General features: G+C 36.3%; 1 protein-coding gene across 1 annotated transcript in view; it reads right to left on the bottom strand.

Moving 5' to 3' along the window:
• Window positions 1–583: 583 nt before the first annotated feature.
• Window positions 584–25092, bottom strand: part of Lipj (lipase family member J) — a 47076-nt gene continuing 22567 nt past the window's right edge. Inside the window, 3 exon segments of the mRNA XM_046456801.1 lie at window positions 584–817; window positions 2288–2359; window positions 15635–15706. Of these exon segments, the coding sequence (XP_046312757.1) occupies window positions 584–817; window positions 2288–2359; window positions 15635–15706 (378 nt within the window).

Raw genomic sequence — 25092 nt, 5'->3', positions numbered from 1 at the left:
GAAAAATTAGCTTTCATATCAGGTATCTTCCAGACTCTAATTTTATGCATAACATTAGTTCATATTCTTTTGAAGAAAAAAAGAACTTTCTTTAAAAGGTTATCTCTTGCAAAAAAATTGTAAGATTATTGTTTCTGATATTAGGTATTTAAATTCTATTAAGAAACTCAATAGACTGTACTGATATATGTCTACCATTTTCCTTGTAAATATAAATACCACTGATTTAATGAACAGATAGTCTGGGAACAAGGAGAAAATAGACAATTGTTTTATTGAATACTCTAATTTAATATGTGAATAAACATACATAGTAAGAAAAAAAATGATTGGATTCCTTTTTTGGCATAGGGAATTGAAACCAGGGGCACTCCATCACTGAGCTACATCCCCAGTCCTTTTTTATTTTAAGACGACTCACTAAGTTGCTGAGGGTCTTGCAGATTAGTCCAGAACTTGAAATCCTCCAGTCTTAGCCTCCTGAATAGCCAGGATTATAGGCATGTGCCATCACTCTTAGCTTATAATAATTGAATTTTAATAGGAATGATATAAGTCCTTAAACACAGAGTATCATGGTTCTTTATAGATTTTTTTGGATAATATCACGGATTTCATGGTAAACTTGATGATAAGCATCTAATCCATACAAAAAGTCTATATGATTATAGTAAGAAATAGCTTTATGATTAATGAGGTTTGTGATTTCAGAAAGTAAAATTTTAACATCTTCCAGGTCAGCCAATAAGTCATTTCTACCATTCCAAGTTGCAGTTGTCACATTCATATTTGTCACATTGTACAATGGAGAATTTGTCTAAAAATAAATGAATTAAAAAAGGAGTTTTCACAGAAAATGATACATTAGAAAGTTTTATTTATTAAATTATTAAATGATGTTTTAAAATAAATTTAATCTGGTGGATTAAACAGTGAATCTATGGAAGCAACGAGTATGAAAGAACAGATCTTACAATTTTTACTCAGAAACAAGCATAAATCGAAACTAGGTTGTTAGAGTCTGTAAACAAGTCAGGATGGCGCCTAGCAAATGTTAGAGTCTGTAAACAAGTCTGGATGGCGCCTGGCAAAATGCCAGAGGGAGTGGTTTGTGAAGTAACAAAAGCGAGCAATTAAGTGTGGAGATTCTTTATTGGTTAACTGCTGTATCTAGTTTATGTTAATTAGATAAGCTGTGTGAAATGTATAAATACCACTCCTGTCCTACAATAAACGGCTCCCTCTCCTGCTGTATCAACGTACACAAGTTATTCGTCATCCCCCGGTTATTTTGCTGCAGCCGGACTGCGGCACTAGGTAATTTACTTTTTATTTTGTTTGCTTTATAGTAATGGGGATTCAACTCATGGACGTTCTACCACATCCCCAGCACTTTTTGTTTTATTTTGAGACAGGAACTTGCTGAGTTGCTGGGATTGTCCTTGAATCTGTGATCCTCCTGCCTCAGCCTCCCAAATTGCTGGGATTATAGGCATGTACCACAACACCCAGCTAATAGATTGTTTTAATTCAGAATATTCAAAGATTCCACACAGGTAAGTTCAGTATTTCTTGTAAAGCATGGAAGTATCTTGAAGGTATTTGAAAGCATTTCAAATTTTCTGTGACTGTATTACTGTCTATATGTTTATTAATAAATTATAAATATTGGCAACCAAGGTTAACTCTAATCCCATTGAATTTGATTTTAAGATCTTACTTCAGACTTTTTCATATGAGCAGATTATATATGGCCCAGAATTTAGCTGAGGCAGAAAAGTGTAGTAGGGAAGTAGAAACTTTGAAGTCAGACAAGCTCAGTTTCTAATATTTCAAAAATTTTGTCATCACACTTACACAATTTTTACCATGTTCTCATTGAATTCTAAGTTATTTCTAATTATTATATGTATTTGTCCTGTATTGCCAAATAGAAAAACTGGTTTTAAGGTCAAGAAATATATTATGCATTTTATCTCATATTTACCAAGTACAGAGTTGTGCAAATTATAAATAAAATAGTTTTCCAGACGAAGGATGATGAATTCTTCTACTACTGTCAACTTCTCTAAGTTTATCCAGGGTATTTCCTATTAAGATATGTAAAAGTATGGAAAAGCTGCTTTGGTTGGATATAACAATATGATTCCAAAACAATATGATTTTCACTTGCTGGTCTCACTATGTAATAATACTCTGCAGATTCACAGACGACTCTTATCTATAAGAGGGTCATCTTAACAAAATGGGAAGGAAGATGGTTTTTAGAATATGCATAATGACATACTTGATTAAAATGAGGAAAATTCAAAACAGGACTGCCCCAATCATAAGCTTTCAAGTGGTTACAATGAAGAAGCTAAAAGAAAAACAAAAAGAAGAAGACCATATATACTTGCTCATTATGGTGGCAGTTGATGTAAATTAAGGCATGTATTGCATGATTCCCCTTTGTACTGGGTCTGCTGGTATTTATGCAGGGGGGCTTCTTCCCTTCTCCCTTCCTTTGTTTAGTGTAAGAAATGGAAGGGGTGGAGATGGGGGCAGGAAATCTAAAGATGTGAGTCTATCATCTTCACACAAATGCATGTGTCCCCAAAGTCTTTTACTTCCCCAAAGGGGCCTATGTGTTTTGAGTAATCTTAGGTTTCCTCAAAAATCCTCAGCTTCATCAATAGAGGTCAAGAGTGAGTGCCTTGCATTGGGACTGTGACACCTCTCTAAACAACCTTGCCTCAACCAACAGGACTCAAGAGTGTGTCTCAGAAGCTGTCCCTTCCTTCACTCCTAAACACTCTTAACCTCACCATTAACACTGGCTTTGAGTCTATAAGATTCAATTTGATTATGCTTACTTTCTCTTTGTGTTTTCATTACAAGAAGGTCACACTCTCAGGCTACTTATGATCTATGGATTTCTAAACCTTATATGGCTCCATATAATCCTTATTCTAATTCTTCCCAACTCTCTTTAACTCCTAAAACTCTTATTATCTGGAATTCCATCATCACCTCTGTATCTTAAACCTCTCACTGGCCTCTTCACCTTCCTGCTCTACTGACAATCTGTTTTTTTCCTGAGAATGATGCTTCCCTCATAGCTCCTTCAAGTGGTGCAACTTTTTTCTCCCATATACCTGGGTTCACTGGACCTGAGTGTTAGTTAATCCTCTTTGTTCATTATTTCTTCTTTTAAATTATTCTCACTTCCTCCTCTCTAAGAAGTTTCCTCCAAGCTCTGAATATCATACCATTCAATTATATTACTTACTTTTTTTTTTTTTGCTGTTGTGATCATCTATTAAACTACAGGTTGTTCTGCCTGTTTAGTTCCTGCTTACTGTTACTCCCTCTGAAACTATTCCTGCCTTCAGTTTTAGCGATTTAATCTTTCTCACAACCGCATTTTAATTCCTTGAGCTCTTCACCTCAATGATCTTGTCCCCCATCTTATACTAACCATTCACCCTGTGACCTTATCATAAACCTTTATAATACTTCAGTCCTTGCATACTCTAATTTTTATCCATTCCATTTTCTAAACATCACCTAATTCTCCCTGACATAGCAATGTCAAAAATTCTTCAACATTGCCAAGATTGTGCATCCATTCATCCTTTCAACCTTTTATTATATCTTATTCCTTCAATATACTTTCTTTCCTTCTTATCCAGCTGAAATTCCATAATCAATCATTAAAATGACTCACTTATATTTACTCAACACTTTTCTACTTGCATTGCATCATCCTACTTGCTTCACACACAAAAAAATTGTAGAAAAATCCAATTCCTACACACTATATGCCTATACTAATGAGACTGAACAAAACTGGAGGAAAAAAAAAAACTAAGCACTACGCTTACTGAAGTCACTTCAAATTGATGATTGCACACCTCATGCAGGCCATTAGTCTTGCCCAGCAACCATACCATAATTCCCTCATCCATTTCCTTGTCCATGCTTCTGGGCAATTATGTAATACCTTCTCTTTGCTCCACTGACTTCTACTTTCTTTTCTATCCATACTCTATTTTATTAAAATGCACTTTCCCATTTTGACAAAAAAACTGCAGCAATCATAAAAGTTCAGAGACTTTTACTACATCAATATACTTACCAGCAAATAAAAAAGGGATATTATCTCTGTTAGCTCAAAAGCTTATCTATTACTTGTCTACTAGATGACATCTATCCTAGAATTCCATCTCTTTCTCTCTTCATAAAATTTCTCCTCTTTAGTAGGGCATTTTCATTAATGTAAAAACCTGCTGTTAATTGTCTCAGAAGATAGATTCACTTCCCCATTTCCTACCACAGCTCTTGACAAATATTTTTATTCTCCTTTCAGCAAGATTCTAGAGAAGGGTTTTCACCATCTCCACTTTCTCTCATTAATCATCTTTTTAAAGATTGTAGTAAAATACACATAAAATAAAATTTATAATTTTAACCATTTAAAGTGTGCAACTGAATGTCATTTGTCAAATTATTGGGCAATCATAATAACAATCATTTTAAAAATCCAATCTAAACAGTCTTACATCTCCATCCAGTAGTATGCTAGAACCAGTTTCTATTAATAAGATCTAATTATGGGCATCTTTTCCCAACTTTAAGTACAGTGGTATTGCATTGGTTGGTTAAAATCAATCATGACAGGAATAACCTCACCACAGAAATTGACAAATGTTACTTATGTCTCCACCCCCACAAGTTATAAAATATTTACCAGCACACACTACTTAGATCCTTCCACCAAAAGTGTTCGAGATAATTTATAACCTTAACATTTATAAAAGCTTCTGTCTTTGAGGTGGCCTGAAGGAAGTGAAATGAAACTTAGACAACTTTCAAACCCTGACTGGATTTGACCAGGAGTTCTCTTATGTTAAGGCGAGCACAGCTTTTTCCTAAAATGAAACCAGGATTTCACTTTGACCCTTCCGGACTTCTGCAAGCTCAGAGAGAGGATCACTAGGCAATGCTGAGCTGACGTGGATCTGGGGCGAACAGTCTGGGCCTCTCAGAACACACACGGAGCCCGGATCGGCTGAATTCAAGCTCCCTTTCGCCTGCTTCTCGCAGACAAACTGCTGTGACTCAGCACTAAACGATCCTGCTGAAACAATTGGTCGGCCCTTCTGAAACTACAGAGGTTAATGCCAACCGAGCCTTCATAGGCAGTGGTCACAGGATTGAAATGGGGCTTCAGAGAGCCAGTCAGGACCCACCCGTTGCATTGGTCACCCAGCAAAGGGAACGAACTGTCACCATTTGCAAGGGATACCACCATGGCAGAGAACTGACGTCACCAGAATGCGGCGGAGGCGATAACTCCATTGAAACCAGCGGCAACAGTGACTTCTTCCCTTCCCTTCTAATACCTTTCCTCCCAAGCATCAAATGTATTTACAGGTGTAAACAGTAACTCAGCAGTCAAACAGAACAAGAAGTAACATGAGCAGCATGAAAAAGCAAGGAAGAAAAGGAGTACAAACAATGCAGGACAGCCTAAATATTCAGGAGGACCTAGAGGCATCAGAAAAATGGTCAAATAAAGAACTCAAGGAATACCTTAGACAGATGGAATGGAACCTTAAAGAGGATATGAGACAGCAAATTCAAACAGTGAAAGAACACATTAAAATGAATTACATAAACAGATAAAAGAAGAAATTAAGCATCTTTATCAGGAGATAGAGATTATAAAAAAATCAAACAATAATTCTAGAAATGAAGGAAACTATAAACCAAACTAAAAACTCAAATGAGAGTATCACTAACAGAGTGGAGCAAGTAGAAGCCAGAACGTCAGATAATGAAGACAAAATATATCATCTTGAAAAGAGTCTAGCCAACTCAGAAAGGCTGGTAAAAAATCATGAGAAAAATATTTATAAAAGCTTGGTCAACTCCAAGGAATTCTGCTGTATTACTTATCAATGTCATCTGATACTGTTGTTCATTCCTTCATCCTTGAGATACTTCCTTAACTTCTAGAATACAGTGATCTTCATGTTTCGCTTACTGCTTCTTTTCAGTCTCCTTGGCTGATTTAGCCTCTGCTAAATCTTAATCTTCAATAATTTGGCACTCAATCCTTGCTCCTCATCTCTATCTATACTCGTTCTATTGTGTGCTCATCTAGTCTTTCAACTTTACATGCCATTTATATTCAAAATATTCATCTTCTTTTAATAAGTATCACCTTAGTTCTATATTGCTATATAAAACTGCTTAATCATATTCGTTGCTTGGCTGTATAAACTTAACAAACAGAACATTTTACCTCTCCTCCAACTCCACTCTACCATCGAATCTCCCTATATCTTTTAAGAGTCACTTCATCTTTTCATTGCTTAGGTCGAAAACTTTAGAGTCATCCAAGCTTCTCTCCTTTTCTTTCACTCCTCACAGAATCCATGACTGTATCTCATCAGCTGTATGCACATGATATGCATGTGGATGCTCATAATTCAACCATTTTTACAACCTCTGCTGTCAATACATCAGTCCAAGCCATCATTATTTCTTCTTTGGACTACTGCAGAAGTTTCCTAACTTTCTCACTGCTCCCACCCTTGCCCCACTACAGTAGACTCAACATAGCAGCCAAAGTGATCCTGTAAAAGTATAGCTCATTGAGTGTCACCTGTTGATGAAAAACTTGCAGTGGCTTCACACAGGGTGAATGCCAAAGTGTTTGCAATGATAGATTTCTTTGCCTTTCTTTTCTACTACTTTCTTACTTACTCATTTCAGAACTGCACTTGTTTCTTAAGTGTGCTTCTCTTTGGCTATTCTCTCTCTCTGTAAACCCTATCCCCCATGCTATGATCTAAATGTTTATGTCCTCCCCAAATTCATATGTTGAAATTTTAACCACCAAGGTGATGGTATTAGGTGGAGACCTTTAGAAAGTGATTAGGTTCATGAATGGGATTAGTGCCCTTATAAAATAAGCCCAAGGAGACTTTTGCCTCTTTCACTATGTGAAGAAACTACTAGAAAATGCATCTCTAATGGAGAAAGCAAGCTCTCATCAGACACTGAATCTGCCAGTATCTTGATCTTGGACTTTCTAACCTCTAGAACTGTAAGAAATACATTTCTTCTGATTATAAACTACCAAACTTACTCTAGTTGCATTAATGGACTAAGAAGACATTTCATATTGTCCATGTTGTCAATTCCTTCACCTCCTTTAAATCATTTTTCAACTGTCATCATCTTACTGAGGCCTCTTAGCCTAATCTCTCTGTTCAAATGTATAATCCACTTATAAGAATGCCTAATCCTTTTCTCCTATTCCTCCCCCTACCCCATTTTCCTATGATGTCTATCCCCTTCTATCATATGAGGATAATTTACTTACCTGCTACCTTATTCTTTTTGTTGTTGTTGTTGGTCTTTCTTTCTTTGGGCAGGTGGTGGAGGTGTACCAGGGATTGAATTCAGGGACACTCAACCACTGAGCCATATCAACAGCCCTATTTTGTATTTTATTTTGTATTGTATTTTATTTTGTATTTACAGAGTCTCACTGAGTTGCTTAGTGCCTTGCTTTTGCTGCAGCTGACTTTGAACTCAAGATCCTCCTTTCCTGACTCAGCTTCCCAAGCCACTGGGCTTACAGGTGTGCTACTGCTCCAGGCACTACTACTACCTTATTCTTTTTTTTTTAAAGATTTTTTTAGCCCCCTGCACCGGCAAGGTAGAGGGAACTGCGACCACGCACAGAGCAGGCCCAGCGGCCTGCTGAGGGGCAGAGCCGCCCCCCACCCCCCGCGCCTGCCAGGTAGGGGAACTGTGACCACGGACAGAAAAGGCCCAGTGGCCCGTGGCGGGACAGAGCTTCCAATCACTCCTGCAAGGTAGGCGGGCCTGCGACCCACCGGCAGAAGAGGAGCAGCGACCTGCTGCGAGGCAGAGCCGCCCCCTCCCCCTGCACCGGCAAGGTAGAGGGAACTGTGACCACGCACAGAGCAGGCCCAGTGGCCTGCTGAGGGGCAGAGCCACCCCCCACCCCCCGCGCCTGCCAGGTGACCACCGACAGAAAAGGCCCAGTGGCCCACGGTGGGACAGAGCTTCCAATCACTCCTGCAAGGTAGGCGGGCCTGCGACCCACTGGCAGAAGAGGAGCAGCGGCCTGCTGAGAGGCAGAGCCACCCCCTCACCCTGCACCGGCAAGGTAGAGGGAACTGTGACCACGCACAGAGCAGGCCCAGCGGCCTGCTGAGGGGCAGAGCCGCCCCCCACCCCCCGCGCCTCCCAGGTAGGTGGAACGGTGACCACCGACAGAAAAGGCCCAGTGGCCCGCGGCGGGACAGAGCTTCCAATCACTCCTGCAAGGTAGGCGGGCCTGCGACCCACCGGCAGAAGAGGAGCAGCGGCCTGCTGAGAGGCAGAGCCGCCCCCTCCCCCCCGCGCCTGCAAGGTAGACGGAACTGTGACCACCATCAGAATAGGCCAGACCTGCAACCGAGAGACAGAACAGGCCCAGTGGCCTGAGGAAGGGTAGAGCCGCCCCCCCCGCGCCTGCAAGGTAGGCAGACCTGCGACCCACTGGCAGTACAGCCCCAGAGGCCTGCAGAGGGGCAGTGCCGCTGCCTGCGCCTGCAAAGTAGACAGAACTGTGACCACCGACAGAACAAGCCTAGCGGCCCGCAGGCAGACAGAGCCGCCGCCCGCGCCTGCGAGGGAGACTTTGCAACTATACAAGACCAATATAAATATATAGGGGGAAAATTCAATAGCACAACAATTTCACCAAGTAGAAAGGAACGCGAACAGTATGAAGAGACAAGGAAAGAAAGGACCACAAGCATTGCAGGTCAACTCAACGTTAGAAGAGGTAATAGCTGCAGCAGATGGAATGTCAGATAAAGAATTCAGGGTATACATGCTTCAGATGATCTGGAGTCTCAAGGAAGACATCAGACAGCAAAATCAGACAATGAAAGATCACTTCAACAATGAATTACATAAACAAATCCAAGAAGCAAAAGATCAACTATACAGGGAAATAGAGGTTATAAAAAACAAACAAACAGAAATCCTAGAAATGCAGGAAGCAATAAGCCAACTTAAAAACTCAATTGAGAATACTACCAACAGAGTAGAACACTTAGAAGACAGAACATCAGACAATGAAGATAAAGTATTTCAACTTGAAAAGAACATAGACAGCTCAGCAAGACTGTTAAGAAACCATGAGCAGAACATCCAAGAAATATGGGATAACATCAAGAGACCAAATTTAAGAGTCATTGGGATACAGGAAGGGACAGAGTTTCAAACCAAAGGAATGAGCAATCTATTCAATGAAATAATACAAGAAAACTTCCCAGACTTGAAGAATGAGACAGAACCCCAAATCCTAGAAGCCTACAGGACGCCGAATGTGCAAAATCATAAGAGACCCACACCTAGACACATTATAATGAAGATGCCCAACATACAGAATAAGGAGAGAATTTTAAAAGCTACAAGAGAAAGGAAGCAGATCACATTTAGGGGCAAGCCAATCTGGATAACAGCTGATCTTTCAACACAGACTCTGAAAGCTAGAAGATCCTGGAATAACATATTTCAAACACTGAAAGAAAATGGGTTCCAACCAAGAATTGTGTTTCCAGCGAAATTAAGCTTCAGGATGGAAGATGAAATTAAAACCTTCCACGATAAACAAAAGTTAAAAGAATTTGCAGCTAGAAAACCATCTCTTCAAAACATCCTTGGCAAAACATTACAGGAAGAGGAAATGGAAAATAACAATGAAAACCAACAGTGGGAGGTAGGACAGTAAAGGGGGGAAAATAATCAAAGAGGAAAACAAACCATGTTTAGTAACATAAATAAACAAATATGGCTGGAAGAACAACCCATATCTCAATAATAACCCTAAATGTTAATGGCTTAAACTCACCAATCAAGAGACACAGGCTAGTAGAATGGATCACAAAACAAGACCCAACAATATGCTGCCTACAGGAGACGCATTTGATAGGAAAAGACATACATAGGCTGAAGGTGAAAGGTTGGGAAAAATCATATCACTCATATGGACTTCGGAAACAAGCAGGAGTATCCATACTCATATCAAATAAAATAGATTTCAAGCCAAAGTTAATCAAAAGGGATAAAGAGGGACACTACATACTGCTCAAGGGAACCATACACCAACAAGACATAACAATCATAAATATATATGCCCCAAACAATGGTGCAGCTATGTTCATCAAACAAACTCTTCTCAAGTTCAAGAGTCTAATAGACCACCATACAATAATCATGGGAGACTTCAACACACCTCTATCACCACTGGACAGATCTTCCAAACAAAAGTTGAATAAGGAAACTATAGAACTCAATAACACAATTAATAACCTAGACTTAATTGACATATATAGAATATACCACCCAACATCAAGCAGTTACACTTTTTTCTCAGCAGCACATGGATCCTTCTCAAAAATAGATCATATATTATGTCACAGGGAAACTCTTAGACAATATAAAGGAGTAGAGAAAATACCATGCATCTTATCTGATCATAATGGAATGAAACTGAAAATCAACGATAAAAGAAGATAGGAAAAATCATGCATCACTTGGAGAATGAACAATAGGTTACTGAATGATCAATGGGTTATAGAAGACATCAAGGAGGAAATTAAAAAATTCTTAGAGATAAATGAAAACACAGACACAACATATCGGAATCTATGGGACACATTGAAAGCAGTTCTAAGAGGAAAATTCATTGCTTGGAGTTCATTCCTTAAAAAAAGAAAAAACCAACAAATAAATGATCTCATACTTCATCTCAAAATCCTTGAAAAAGAAGAGCAAAACAACAGCAAAAGAAGTAGAAGGCAAGAAATAATTAAAATCAGAGCTGAAATTAATGAAATCGAAACAAAAGAAACAATTGAAAAAATTGACAAAATTAAAAGTTGGTTCTTTGAAAAAATAAACAAAATCGACAGACCCTTAGCCATGCTAGCGAAGAGAAGAAGAGAGAGAACTCAAATTACTAACATACGGGATGAAAGAGGCAATATCACAACAGACACTTCAGAAATACAGAAGATAATCAAAAATTATTTTGAATCCTTATACTCCAATAAATTAGAAGATAGTGAAGGCATCGATAAATTTCTTAAGTCATATGATCTGCCCAGATTGAGTCAGGAGGATATAGACAACCTAAACAGACCAATATCAATTGAGGAAATAGAAGAAACCATCAAAAGACTACCAACTAAGAAAAGCCCAGGACCGGATGGGTATACAGCAGAGTTTTACAAAACCTTTAAAGAGGAACTAATACCAATACTTTTCAAGCTACTTCGGGAAATAGAAAAAGAGGGAGAACTTCCAAATTCATTCTACGAGGCCAACATCACCCTGATACCTAAACCAGACAAAGACACTTCAAAGAAAGAAAACTACAGACCAATATCTCTAATGAACCTAGATGAAAAAATCCTCAATAAAATTCTGGCCACTCGGATACAAAAACTTATCAAAAAAATTGTGCACCATGATCAAGTAGGATTCATCCCTGGGATGCAAGGCTGGTTCAATATACGGAAATCAATAAATGTTATTCACCACATCAATAGACTTAAAAATAAGAATCATATGATCATCTCGATAGATGCGGAAAAAGCATTTGACAAAGTACAGCATCCCTTTATGTTCAAAACTCTAGAAAAACTAGGGATAACAGGAACATATCTCAATATTGTAAAAGCAATCTATGCTAAGCCTCAGGCTAGCATCATTCTGAATGGAGAAAAATTGAAGGCATTCCCTCTAAAATCTGGAACAAGACAGGGATGCCCTCTCTCACCACTTCTGTTCAACATAGTTCTCGAAACACTGGCCAGAGCAATTAGACAGACGAAAGAAATTAAAGGCATCAAAATAGGAAAAGAAGAACTTAAATTATCACTATTTGCAGATGACATGATTCTATACCTAGCAGACCCAAAAGGGTCTACAAAGAAACTATTAGAGCTAATAAATGAATTCAGCAAAGTGGCAGGATATAAAATCAACACGCATAAATCAAAGGCATTCCTGTATATCAGCGACAAATCCTCTGAAATGGAAATGAGGACAACCACTCCATTCAAAATATCTTCAAAACAAATAAAATACTTGGGAATCAACCTAACAAAAGAGGTGAAAGACTTATACAATGAAAACCCTAAAGAGAGAAATAGAAGAAGATCTTAGAAGATGGAAAAATATACCCTGTTCATGGATAGGCAGAACTAACATCATCAAAATGGCGATATTACCAAAAGTTCTCTATAGGTTTAATGCAATGCCAATCAAAATCCCAACGGCATTTCTTGTAGAAATAGAGAAAGCAATCATGAAATTCATATGGAAAAACAAAAGACCCAGAATAGCAAAAACAATGCTAAGCAGGAAGTGTGAATCAGGCGGTATAGCGATACCAGACTTCAAACTATACTACAGAGCAATAGTAACAAAAACAGCATGGTACTGGTACCAAAACAGGCAGGTGGACCAATGGTACAGAATAGAGGACACAGAAACCAATCCACAAAACTACAACTACCTTATATTTGATAAAGGGGCTAAAAGCATGCAATGGAGGAAGGATAGCATCTTCAACAAATGGTGCTGGGAAAACTGGAAATCCATATGCAACAAAATGAAACTGAATCCCTTTCTCTCGCCATGCACAAAAGTGAATTCAAAATGGATCAAGGAGCTTGATATCAAATCAGAGACACTGTGTCTGATAGAAGAAAAAGTTGGCTACGATCTACATACTGTGGGGTCGGGCTCCAAATTCCTCAATAGGACACCCATAGCACAAAAGTTAATAACTAGAATCAACAAATGGGACTTACTCAAACTAAAAAGTTTTTTCTCAGCAAAAGATACAATAAGAGAGGTAAATAGAGAGCCTACATCCTGGGAACAAATCTTTACTCCTCACACTTCAGATAGAGCCCTAATATCCAGAGTATACAAAGAACTCAAAAAATTAGACAATAAGAGAACAAACAACCCAATCAACAAATGGGCCAAGGACCTGAACAGACACTTCTCAGAGGAGGACATACAATCAATCAACAAGTACATGAAAAAATGCTCACCATCTCTAGCAGTCAGAGAAATGCAAATCAAAACCACCCTAAGATACCATCTCACTCCAGTTAGATTGGCAGCCATTATGAAGTCAAACAACAACAAGTGCTGGCGAGGATGTGGGGAAAAGGGTACACTTGTACATTGCTGGTGGGACTGCAAATTGGTGCAGCCAATTTGGAAAGCAGTATGGAGATTTCTTGGAAAGCTGGGAATAGAGCCACCATTTGACCCAGCTATTCCCCTTCTCGGTCTATTCCCTAAAGACCTAAAAAGAGCATGCTACAGGGACACTGCTACATCGATGTTCATAGCAGCACAATTCACAATAGCTAGACTGTGGAACCAACCTAGATGCCCTTCAATAGACGAATGGATAAAAAAAATGTGGCATTTATACACAATGGAGTATTACTCTGCATTAAAAAATGACAAAATCATAGAATTTACAGGGAAATGGATGGCATTAGAGCAGATTATGCTAAGTGAAGCTAGCCAATCCCTAAAAAACAAATGCCAAATGTCTTCTTTGATATAAGGAGAGTAACTAAGAACAGAGTAGGGTCGAAGAGCATGAGAAGAAGATTAACATTAAACAGGGATGAGAGGTGGGAGGGAAAGGGAGAGAGAAGGGAAAATGCATGGAAATGGAAGGAGACCCTCAGAGTTATACAAAATTACATACAAGAGGAAGTGAGGGGAAGGGGAAAAATAATATAAGGGGGACAAACGAATGTCAGTAGAGGGAGCAGAGAGAGAAGAGGGGAGGGGAGGGGAGGGGAGGGGGGATAGTAGAGGATAGGAAAGGCAGCAGAATACAACAGACACTAGTATGGCAATATGTAAATCAATGGATGTGTAACTGATGTGATTCTGCAATCTGTATATGGGGTAAAAATGGGAGCTCATAACCCACTTGAATCAAATTGTGAAATATGATATATCAAGAACTATGTAATGTTTTGAACAGCCAACAATAAAAAATTAAAAAAAAAAAACAAAAAACAAAATAGCTAGTAGAGAGATTTTGAATGCTTCCAACACAAGGCATAATAAATATTTGAAGTGATGGGTAAAAAAAAAAAAAAAAAAAAATTTCACACGTGAGTTTTCATAGGACTATAATTTTTCATTTCACTGTTGGCAATTGTATACAGTGAGAAATTAATTCTTTAGTATTTGATATCTTTGATGAAATAAATGGCATCTTTAATTTAAAAAAAAAAAGATTTTTTTAGTTGTCAATGGACTTTTATGTTATTTATTTACATGCAGTACTGAGAATTGAACCCAGTGCCTCTCACATGCTAGGCAAGTGCTCTATGACTGAGCTACAACTCCAGCCCCCTACCTTATTCTTTATTCCTTGTGTATCAACTACTAAAATGTAAGCTTAAGGAACACAAGCATCTTTGTTTAGCTCACTTGTGTTTCCCATGAGTATAGTACAATATAGGGCACATTGTAGGCACTCAGAAAACCTTATTATAATGGATGAAGAAATACAAAGATTAATTTGATTTTCCTGATGAAGCAAACATCAGGGGTAAACAAAATTTAAAGATAAGTTACAATGAATATTTATAATGATTACATCAAAACAATTACTTCATAAATGTAAACATTTTGTAATTGGAAAAGTTTTATCTAATATCTTAATAATACTTTAATTTTTTAGTGTTTATTAGCTTTAAAGAACTTTTATAATCATCATTCTATTATAATATTTTTGTTAGGTTAAAGAATGATTTCATTTTAAAAATCAGGAACTTATTCAGAAAGGTTAAAACAACTATTCAATGTTACCCTCCCAGTAAGGTTCAAAGAAAAAATTAATGTTTGGTTTTTTATTCCCAGGAAAATGTTCTTTCTACTGCATTGTCCTAGCTTGAACATTAAGATTACATTCATACTTGATTTTTCTCTTTTTCAGTATCAGTCATTAAACAAATATTAGTTTAATATCTATTATATGCCAAGAAATGTTAGTCTTGGAAATACAAAAGTGAACAAAACTTTCCCATGGTCCTCAAAAGGCTTACAGCTTAACATAGAAAAAAAGTGCAGTCTAGAGAAAGCATTTCAGACTGGGCATCAGGAGAACTGGGTTCTAGTCTTAGCTTTGAATCTTGGACAAGTCAAGTGAGGTGTGTGGAATAGATGGTCCCTATTCTTCTGTTCTGACTAACATTTTGTCATTTGTAAGAAATAGTTATATTGCTCTGTTATTGCTGAAGTTTAGAGGATCCAATAGATATGACGTTAATACATTATATAAACAATAAAGATTCATACAAATATGTAATAACTTCATTTTATCCCTATGAATTTGTCATTCTACAGCAGTGACATGATTTCTATAATGATGAAGTAAACCATGAGTAGTGTAAGTTAATCACACTGAGATACACTTTTCTTTCCTATGATGTCTATCCCCTTCTATCATAGGAGGATAATTTACTTATCCGTTACCTTATTCCTTTTGTTATACCTGACTCCAGTGGAGCATATTTTGAACAGATGTTCCTGCTGGGTTCTGTGAAAAATACACATCCAAACGGCTCTGAGGGCGAGATGGAGAGGGGTGGATAAAAAAGCATTTTTATACTTAGTTCAGTCAGAAAAAGCATAAGTTTAATCTTTAATTAATAAAATTATTTCAAGGAAATGGAAATTCAAATTTTAATAAATAGTATAAGTAATGATATATCAAATCATATTTTAATTAAGTACCAAATGTACTTATTACTGTTATGCAATTTGAAGAAGAATTGTAGAAACTATCACTGGATTTCTGAGTTATTAGATCCATCATACCTCCTAACAAAAACAAAAAAAAAAATTGATGAACTCCACAGTCATACATACACACACACATACACACACACACACACACACACACACCCCTTTTGAAAACATTAAGAACCTGACAAGATAGAAATTAGCAGGATATGAATTGAAAAGAAAATTAAGAAACTCAAAAGGTAAGCAAAGCACTGGAGACATTGTGTCCTTAATGTTATTTGTCAGTCCCAGAGAATTTTAAGTTTCATTTTGAGAGCTTAGTTTGTGGAGGAAAACAAAAATCAATGCACAGAAACTGCCAAGATTAGAAATTTTTAAAAAGAATATTTAAACTATAAAGTTATACTTATGTATAATAATTTCATTTTGTTTTTCTAAATTTGTCATTCTATGACAATGATGTGATCCCTAGATAAACCAATTATGCAGTACTAAGGTAAAGCTGAATAAGAAGTACACCAGGCATTAAGTCAATCTGAACCCAAGTTTGTATTGCCTAGGTGGTTCCTGGAAAGCTTCATTAGTATACAGTGGTCCTGAGTTCAGAGTGACCTCAGGTGCCTTGCAACGGCAAACAATGCTCATGTCCAAAAGAAAAATAAAAGACTTGTTTTATCACTCAAATTATTACTAAAATAATTTGTTAAAATCAGTTAACATCACTAATTAAAGAAAAGTAACTTCATGAGGTGAGTTACCAAATGTCAAGTAAAAAGGAGAAGAAATTACTAAAGAAACCACATGAATTTTGTGTGCTATCAGATGTGAACTGTAAAACAATTGTTTTACAGAAATTGGAAGGCAGCCATCACAGGATATGAACATTGACAAAAGGAAAACAGAAAAGGAAAACCTTACACTAAACCCAACTTTCATCCTGAGGGCATGTTCCAAAGTAGTAGGGCAAAACCAGAGACAAGCAAAGAGTGACAGACTTGCTGAGCAGAAGTGACAAAAATCAGTGTGTCTGGGTGCAGCAGGTTCCTAAAGTAAGTAGTCCCTTGAATTAAAAAAAAAAAAAATTGAAGGGAGCTACATCTACCCCAAGAAGTCTGAAAATGAGCCTAGACAACTAGCTAAATAATCCAAAACTTTTCTATGAGGTAACTGCTAGAATTTAATATCTGTCCCCTTCCAAACTCATGTCAATTTTTGGTGGCCATTGTGGTGGTATCAGAAGATGGGATCTTTGAATGTGATGGGGCCATGAGGATTCTGCCCTCATGGGTGAGATTAATAGCATTATAAGACAATGAGTTTGGCCACTTTTGCCTCTTTGCCCTTTGCCATTGAGCAAGAAGGCCCTTGTCAGATGCCAGAGACTTAATCTTGGACATCCTAGACTTCAGAACTGTGAGACAACAATTTTTTTTCATTATTAACTACTCCGTTATTCTGTTATAGTAACATAACACAGACTAAGACAGTAACTGAACCAAGAGGATATAGCATATCATTCATCATGTCCTGCATACAATAAAATTTTACTAGTTATGGGATAAAAAAGGAAAACATAACTAACAGTGAAGACATAAAATAGGTAATGAAAGCAGATGTAGTAGTTATGCACAGAGTTAATAAAGAATTTAACCATGATTATTATGTTAATTAAGGCATAAGAAAATAAGTTTAAAATGTTCTGAAAATAGTATTTCAGCAGAAAATTTGTATTTATAGTAGTCTGTGCCTTATGTGTGAGGAAAATGTTCCAAGACCCCCCCAATGGATGTCTGAAACCACAGATAATACAAACCATACTATGTCCTCTCTCTTTCTCTGTGTACACACACACACACACACACACACAAATTTAATTTATAAATTAGGCACAGTAATGAGTTAACAATAATAAATAATAGTAAAATAGAATAATTATAACAAAATACTCTAATAAATATAATAAATATAATAAAATTATATGGTCTCTCACTTTCTCTTAAAATATGCTAATTCCTTATTGCACCATAATAATATTTTTGAACAACAGATGACCACTGGTACCTGAAACCATAGAAAGTAAAACCACAAAAAGGAGGACTACTATATTTTTAGTCAAATAGACCTTCTAGAAATGGAAAATATAATGTTTGAAATTAAAAATATTCTTGATGGTTTTAAAAGCAGATGAAACACAGAAAATGACAGTAGTTGTGAACTCAAATATAAGCCCCCCAAAAATGTTCAAACTTTGGAATTGAAAAAAAAAAATTGAGCCCAAAATGATGTTAGATACTGTCAGATAGTCCAATCTTTAAAGCATTTGGTGACTTGAGATTAAACAAGAGGAAGAATTAAATAAATATTGGCTGAGATTTTTTCAAATTACCCCAAACAAGATATAAACAAAAGAATCATCTATTCCTAAGCATTTCATAATCCATAGAGCAGTTAAAAAATACATTACCTTCAGAGTAGTAACAATGAAATATAACTAACTTCTCACTGAAGCTGTGGAAACCAGAAGACAGAATGTCTTTAAATGCTGATACAAAAAAAATTAATATGCCTATTCAAAATACTACAATAAACAAAATATCCTTCAGAGTTGGGAAGAACAGAGAGGTATTTTTGTTTCTGCTCCAACATGGAAGGAGCTTGGAAGCCATTACTCCATCCTAATCAGTAAAAAACTTAGCCTGAAAATCAATAGGTTTACTGAAATCACAGATCAAACCACGCTCCCCACCCAAACTGAAAAGAGGCAAGTAAATGCAGAGAATCAACAATTCAATGAAGCAGAGACTAACAAGCAGAAATCTCAGTGATAAACAGTGTAGGGGTAAGAAAATGTGAATTGTTATTGATAAATTGCTACAGCCTCAGAGTGAAAAAGTCTGAAAGTAACTGCATCTCAGGGGGATGTTAACATTTGTGAATTTTATCTCCAGGAGCTTTCCCAGGTTCTGAGACTGAAAGTCAAATAATAATAATAATAATAATAATAATAATAATAATAATAATAATAATAAAGTTCCCTCATGCTTTTAGCAGATGGAGGAGAACGTAGGCATTTGTAAATATCATAACCAAAACAATCTGTTCTTTGTAATAAGGCCTACTCTCAAGAGAAGCTATTGTGCTAGATCCTAACCTATTAGAGTTTCATTATAACCTAACTAGCCCAAATTGGTTAAAAGGGATTGAGTTAAATAAAGGTAATGGATCAAAATACTATGAATACTATACTGGGGGAAGACATAAAAAAACAGGGTTTTAAATATCTATAAGGGAAGTGGGACTAAAAATTGATCCATCAGATTATAAAAAAAAAGAAATTAAAATAAGAAACTAAACTACAATTAAGATGCAAATCCCTGTGGATATATAGAAATTTGACACAAAACAAAGAGAAAATGATTGAGGCCAGAAAAAAAATTATTCAGTTAATAAACTTAAACAACTCAATAGCAAGAAAACAAATAACCAAATTGAAAAATGGACAAAGGATCTGAACAGACATTTCTCAAAAAAAAAGACATGCAGATGACCAACAAGTACTTGAACAAAAGTTCAATATCACTAATCACTAGAGAAACACAAATTGAACTACTGTGATTAAATACTACCTCATACTTGTTAGAATGACCCTTATAAAAATGAGGGAAGATAACAAGGGTTTGGTGAGGATGTGGATAAAAAGGAACTCTGAATAACATTGACAAGAATGTACATTAGAACAACTGTGATGGAAAACAACATGAAGCCTCAAAACATTAAAATAGAGCTATCATTTGAGTCAGCATTTCTACTACTGGACGTATAGCAAAAGAAAAGGAAGTTTTCTGCACTCCACTGTTTATTACGGCATTATTCATAAAAGCCAAGACATAGGATCAACCAAAATGTCCAAGAATGCCTAAATAGATAAGAAAATGGTGTGTGCGTGTGTGAATATTATTAATATTATTCCACTACATGAAAGAAGGAAATTCTGCCATTGGTAACAGCATAAAAGAACTAGATAGGCATTGTGCTAAATGAAATAGATCAAACAGAAAAAGACAAATACTGTATGATGTTACTTACACATGGAAATCTTTAAAAAACAGTGAATTCATGCGATAAGCAAAAAGAATGGTATTTGCCAGGAGCTGCAGGGTGGAAGAAATGGAGAGATAGGGGTCCAAGGGTACTAGCATAAGTTACATATTGAATAAGTTTTGAGGATAAAATGTACCACATTATGGTTATAGTTAATAAAACCTGTACACTTACAATTTGCTAAGAGAACAGATTTTAATCATTCTTTCATAAACAAACAAAAATATAACTATGGGAGGTGGTAGATGTATTAATTAATTTGATGATGGAGTTCATTCACAGATATATATATCAAATCATCACATTTCACACTTCATGTGTGTGTGTGTATGTAATTGTATTTGTCAATCAGATCTGAATAAAAAAATAAAAATATTTTAAAAAGAAATTATTTGGTTTTGTCTCCATTGTAATCAGGTGCTTGGAACTGGCAAGAGAAAAGTTCTGACAGAACAATTTTCTTTCTTTATTAAATTATTTATTTATTCTCATTCGTTATACATGGTGGCAGAATGCAATTCATTTTGTATTACACATATAGAGCACAATTTCAAGTCACTGGTTGTATAAAAAGTATTCTCACACCATTTGTGTCCTTCATACATGTACTTAGGGGAATGATGTCTAACTCATTACACTGTCTTTCCTACCTCTTTGCCCTCTCCTTTCTCCTCCCTCCCCTTTGCCCTATCTAAAGTTCCTCCATTCCTCCCATGCTCCCCTGCCATCACCATTATGAGTCAGCATCGTCATATCAAAGAGAACATTCCACCTTTGGTTTTTCGAGATTGGCTTACTTCACTTAGCATTATATTCTCCAACTCCATCCATTTACCTGAAAATGCCATGATTTTATTCTCTTTTAATGCAGAGTAATGTTCCATTATGAATATACACCAAAGTTTTCCTATCCATTCATCTACTGAAGGGCATCTAGGTTGGTTCCACAATTTAGTTATTGTGAATTGTGCTGCTATAAACATTAATATGCCTGTGTCCCTATAGTGTGCTGATTTTAAGTCCTTTGGGTATGAACTGAGGAGTGGGATAGCTGAGTCAAATGGTGGTTCTATTCCAAGTTTTCTAAGGAATCTTCATACTGCTTTTCACATTGGCTGCTCCAATTTGCAGTCCCATCAGCAATGTATGAGTGTGTCTTTTCCCCCACATCCTTACCAACACTTATTGTTGTTTATATTCTTGATAGCTGCCATTCTGACTGGAGTGAGGCAAAATCTTAAGAGTAGTTTTAATTTGCATTTCTCTAATTGCTAGAGATGTTAAATATTTTTTATGTTTGTTGATTGATTGTAGAACCTCTTCTGAGAATTGTCTGTTCAGTTCCTTGGCCCATTTATTGATTGGGTTATCTGAGGTTTTTTTGGTGTTAAGGTTTTTGAGTGCTTTATATATCCTAGAGATTAGTGCTCTATCTGATTTGCTTGTGGTAAAGATTTGTTCCCATTCTATAGGCTCTCTATTCATCTCACTGATTGTTTCTTTTTGCTGAGAAGAAGCTTTTTAGTTTGAATCCATCCCATTTATTGATTCTTGATTTTAATTCTTGCACCATAGGAGTCTTATTAAGGAAGTTGGGGCCTAATCCAACATGATGGAGATTTGGGACTACTTTTTCTTCTATTAGCTGCAGGGTCTCTGGTCTAATTCCTAGGTCCTTGATCCACTTTGAGTTGAGTTTTGTGCATGGTGAGGAGATAGAGGTTTAATTTCATTTTGTTACATATGGTTTCCAGTTTTCCTAGCACAGTTTGTTGAAAAGGCTATCAGGTATATATATATATATATATATATATATCTCAAATCATCACATTTCACACTTCATGTGTGTGTGTGTGTAATTTCCTCTAATGTACATTTTTGGCACCTTTGTCTAATATAAGATAACTGTAATTTTGTTGATTAGACTCTGTGTCCTCTGTTCTGTACCATTGATCTAAATGTTTATTTTGGGGCCAATACCATGATGTTTTTGTTACTATTGCTCTGTAGTATAGTTTAAGGTCTGGAATAGTAATGCCACCAGCTTTGCTCTTCTTGCTAAGGACTGCTTTGGCTATTCTGAGTCTCTTATTTATCTGGATGAATTTCATGATTGCTTTTTCTATTTCTATGAGGAATGTCATTGGGATTTTGATTGGGATGGCATTGAATCTGCATAGTTATTTTGGTAGTATGGCCATTTTGACAATATTAATTCTGCCTATCCAAGAACAAGGTAGATCTTTCCATCTTCTAAAGTCTTTTTTAATTTCTTTCTTTAGCATATTGTAGTTTTCATTGTAAAGTTCTCTCACCTCTTTCATTAAGTTTATTCCCAAGTTTGATTTTTTTTTAGGGTATTGTAAATGGGGTGGTTTTCCTAGTTTCTCTTTCAGAGGATTTGTCACTGATATACAGAATGTCTTTGATTTATGGGTGTTGATTTTATATCCAGCTACTTTGCTGAATTCATTTATTAGTTCTAGAAGATTTCTGGTGGAACTTTTGGGTCTTTTAGGTATAGAATCATATAGTCTGCAAATGGTGATAATTTGAGTTCTTCTTTTCCTATCCATATCCTTTCAATTTCTTTCATCCTGACAGAACAATTTTTATTATTTTTTTTATTTGTTCTAATTAGTTATACATGACAGTGGAATGAATTTTGACACATCATACATAAATGGAATATAACTTCTCATTCTTCTGACTGTGCATTATGTATGGGTAATGTAATCATATATGTAAATATGGTAATAATGTCCGATTCACTCTACTATTATTCCTACTCGTATACATCTTCCCCTCCCTTCATTCCCCTCTGCCTAATGCAAAGTATCTCTATTTTTACCTATCCCATTTTTTGTGAATTAGCTTCCACATATCAGAGAAACATTCAGCCTTTGGTTTTGGGGGATTGGCTTTATTTCGCTAACCATGATATTCTCAAGATCCATTCATTTACTGGAAAATGCCATAATTACATTGTTATTTAAGGCTAATATTTCATTGTGTATATAGATCACATTTTCTTTATCCATTTATCTGTTGAAGGGCATCTAGGTTGGTTCCATAGTTTGGCTATTGTGAACTGAGCTGCTTTAAACATTAATGTGGCTGTGTCCCTGTAGTATACTGATTTTAAGACCTCTGGGTATAAGCTGAGGAGGGGGATAGCTGGGTCCAATGGTGGTTCCATTTCAAGTTCTTGGAGGAATCTCCATACTGCTTTCCACATTTGTTGCACCAATTTGCAGTCCCACCAGCAATGTATGAGTGTACTTTTTAATTTCACATCCTTGCCAACATTTATTGTTGCTTGTATTCTTGATAATTGCCATTCTGACTGGAGTGAAATGAAATCTTAGAGTTGTTTTGATTTGCATTTCTGTAATTGCTAGAGATGTTGAACATTTTTTTCATATATTTGTTAATCAATTTTATTTATTCTTCTGTGAAGTGTCTGTTCAGTTTCTTGGCCCATTTATTGACTGGGTTATTGGGGGGGGGGGTGTTAAATTTTTGAGTTCTTTATATATCCTGGAGATTGAAGCTCTGAGGTGAATATGGTAAAGATTTTCTCCCATTCTGTACACTCTCTCTTCACTTTATTGATTATTTTCTTTGCTGAGAAGATTTGTAGTTTGAATCCATCCCATTCATTGAATCTTGATTATATTCTTGTGCTTTAGGAGTCTTATTGAGGAGGTCAGTTCCTAAGCTGACATGGTGGAGGGCTGGGCCTACATTTTCTTCTAGTAGGCACAGAGTCTGTGATCTAATTCCTAGGGCATTGATCCACTTTGAGTTGAGTTTGGTATAGGGTGAGAGATTGAGGTTAAATTTTATTCTACTATAGATGGATTTCCGATTTTCCAGCACCATTTGTTCAAGAGGCTATCTTTTCTCCAATGCATGTTTTTGGTGCCTTTGTCTAGTATGAGATAACTATATTTATGTTACCTTTGGTGTGCATATCTGTTTTGGTGTCAGTACCATGCTGTTTTTGTTACTATGGCTCTGTAGTATTGTTTAAGGTGTGGTATTGTAATGTGTCCTACTTCACTCTTCTTGTTAAGGATTGCTTTGGCTATTCTTGGTCTCTTAAGGAATCTTAAGCTCTTTTCCACGTGAATTTAATGATTGCTTGCTTTTTCTAGTCCTAGGAAGAATGTGATTAGGATTTTAATAGAAATTGCATTAAATCTGTATAACTCTTGGTAGTATGGCTCTTTTAACAATATTAATTCTTCCTATCCAAGAGCATGAAGGATCTTTCCATCTTCTAAGGTCTTCTTTAATTTCTTTCTTTAGTGTTCAGTAGTTTTCATTGTATAGGTCTTTCGCCTCTTTGTCAGATCGATTCCCATGTATTTTATTTTATTTTTTGGGCTATTGTTAATGGGGTAGTTTTCCCAATTTCTCTTTCAGTGCATTCATCACTGACATATAAGAATACATTTCATTTATGGATGTTGACTTTATATTCTGCTACATTGCTGAATTCATTTATGAGTTCTGGAAATTTTCTGGTGGAATTTTTTGGGTCTTCTAAATGTAGAATCATGTCATCAGAAAATAGTGACAGTTTTGGTTCTTCTTTTCCTATTTATATCCCTTTAATGTCTCTTGTCTAATTGCTCTGGCTAGAGTTTCCAGGACTATGTTGAATAGAAGTGGTGATAGAGGGCATTCTTGTCTTGTTTCAGTTTTTAGAGGGAATGCTTCCAACTTTTCTCCATTTAGAATAATGTTGGCCTTGGATTTTAGCATAGAAAGCTTTTAAAATGTGGAGGTATGTTCCTACTATCCCTAGTTTTCCAAGTATTGTGAACATGAAAGGATGCTGTATTTTGTCAAATGCTTTTTTCCTGACAGAACAATTTAAAGTGGCCTAAACAGAATTTTTTTTAACAGAAACATTCTAGAATTTAAACTCTTGGGTTTTTATTGTGTCCTCTAATTTTTAAATTATTCTCTATACTTGAAATAAACTTCACTGTAATATTTGGTTTCCGGGATGATACATCCCAGATATACCTTCCATCATGGACCATTACTATTTACATTACTATAGGTCAGAGCATACTGCCCAGTTCACCT

Source organism: Marmota monax, unplaced genomic scaffold (genome assembly GCF_021218885.2).
Source record: "Marmota monax isolate L192 unplaced genomic scaffold, Marmota_monax_Labrador192_F-V1.1 WCK01_AAM20220418_F8-fsc00166, whole genome shotgun sequence".
Lineage (NCBI taxonomy): Eukaryota > Metazoa > Chordata > Mammalia > Rodentia > Sciuridae > Marmota > Marmota monax.
This window is presented reverse-complemented; position numbering and strand designations above follow the sequence as displayed.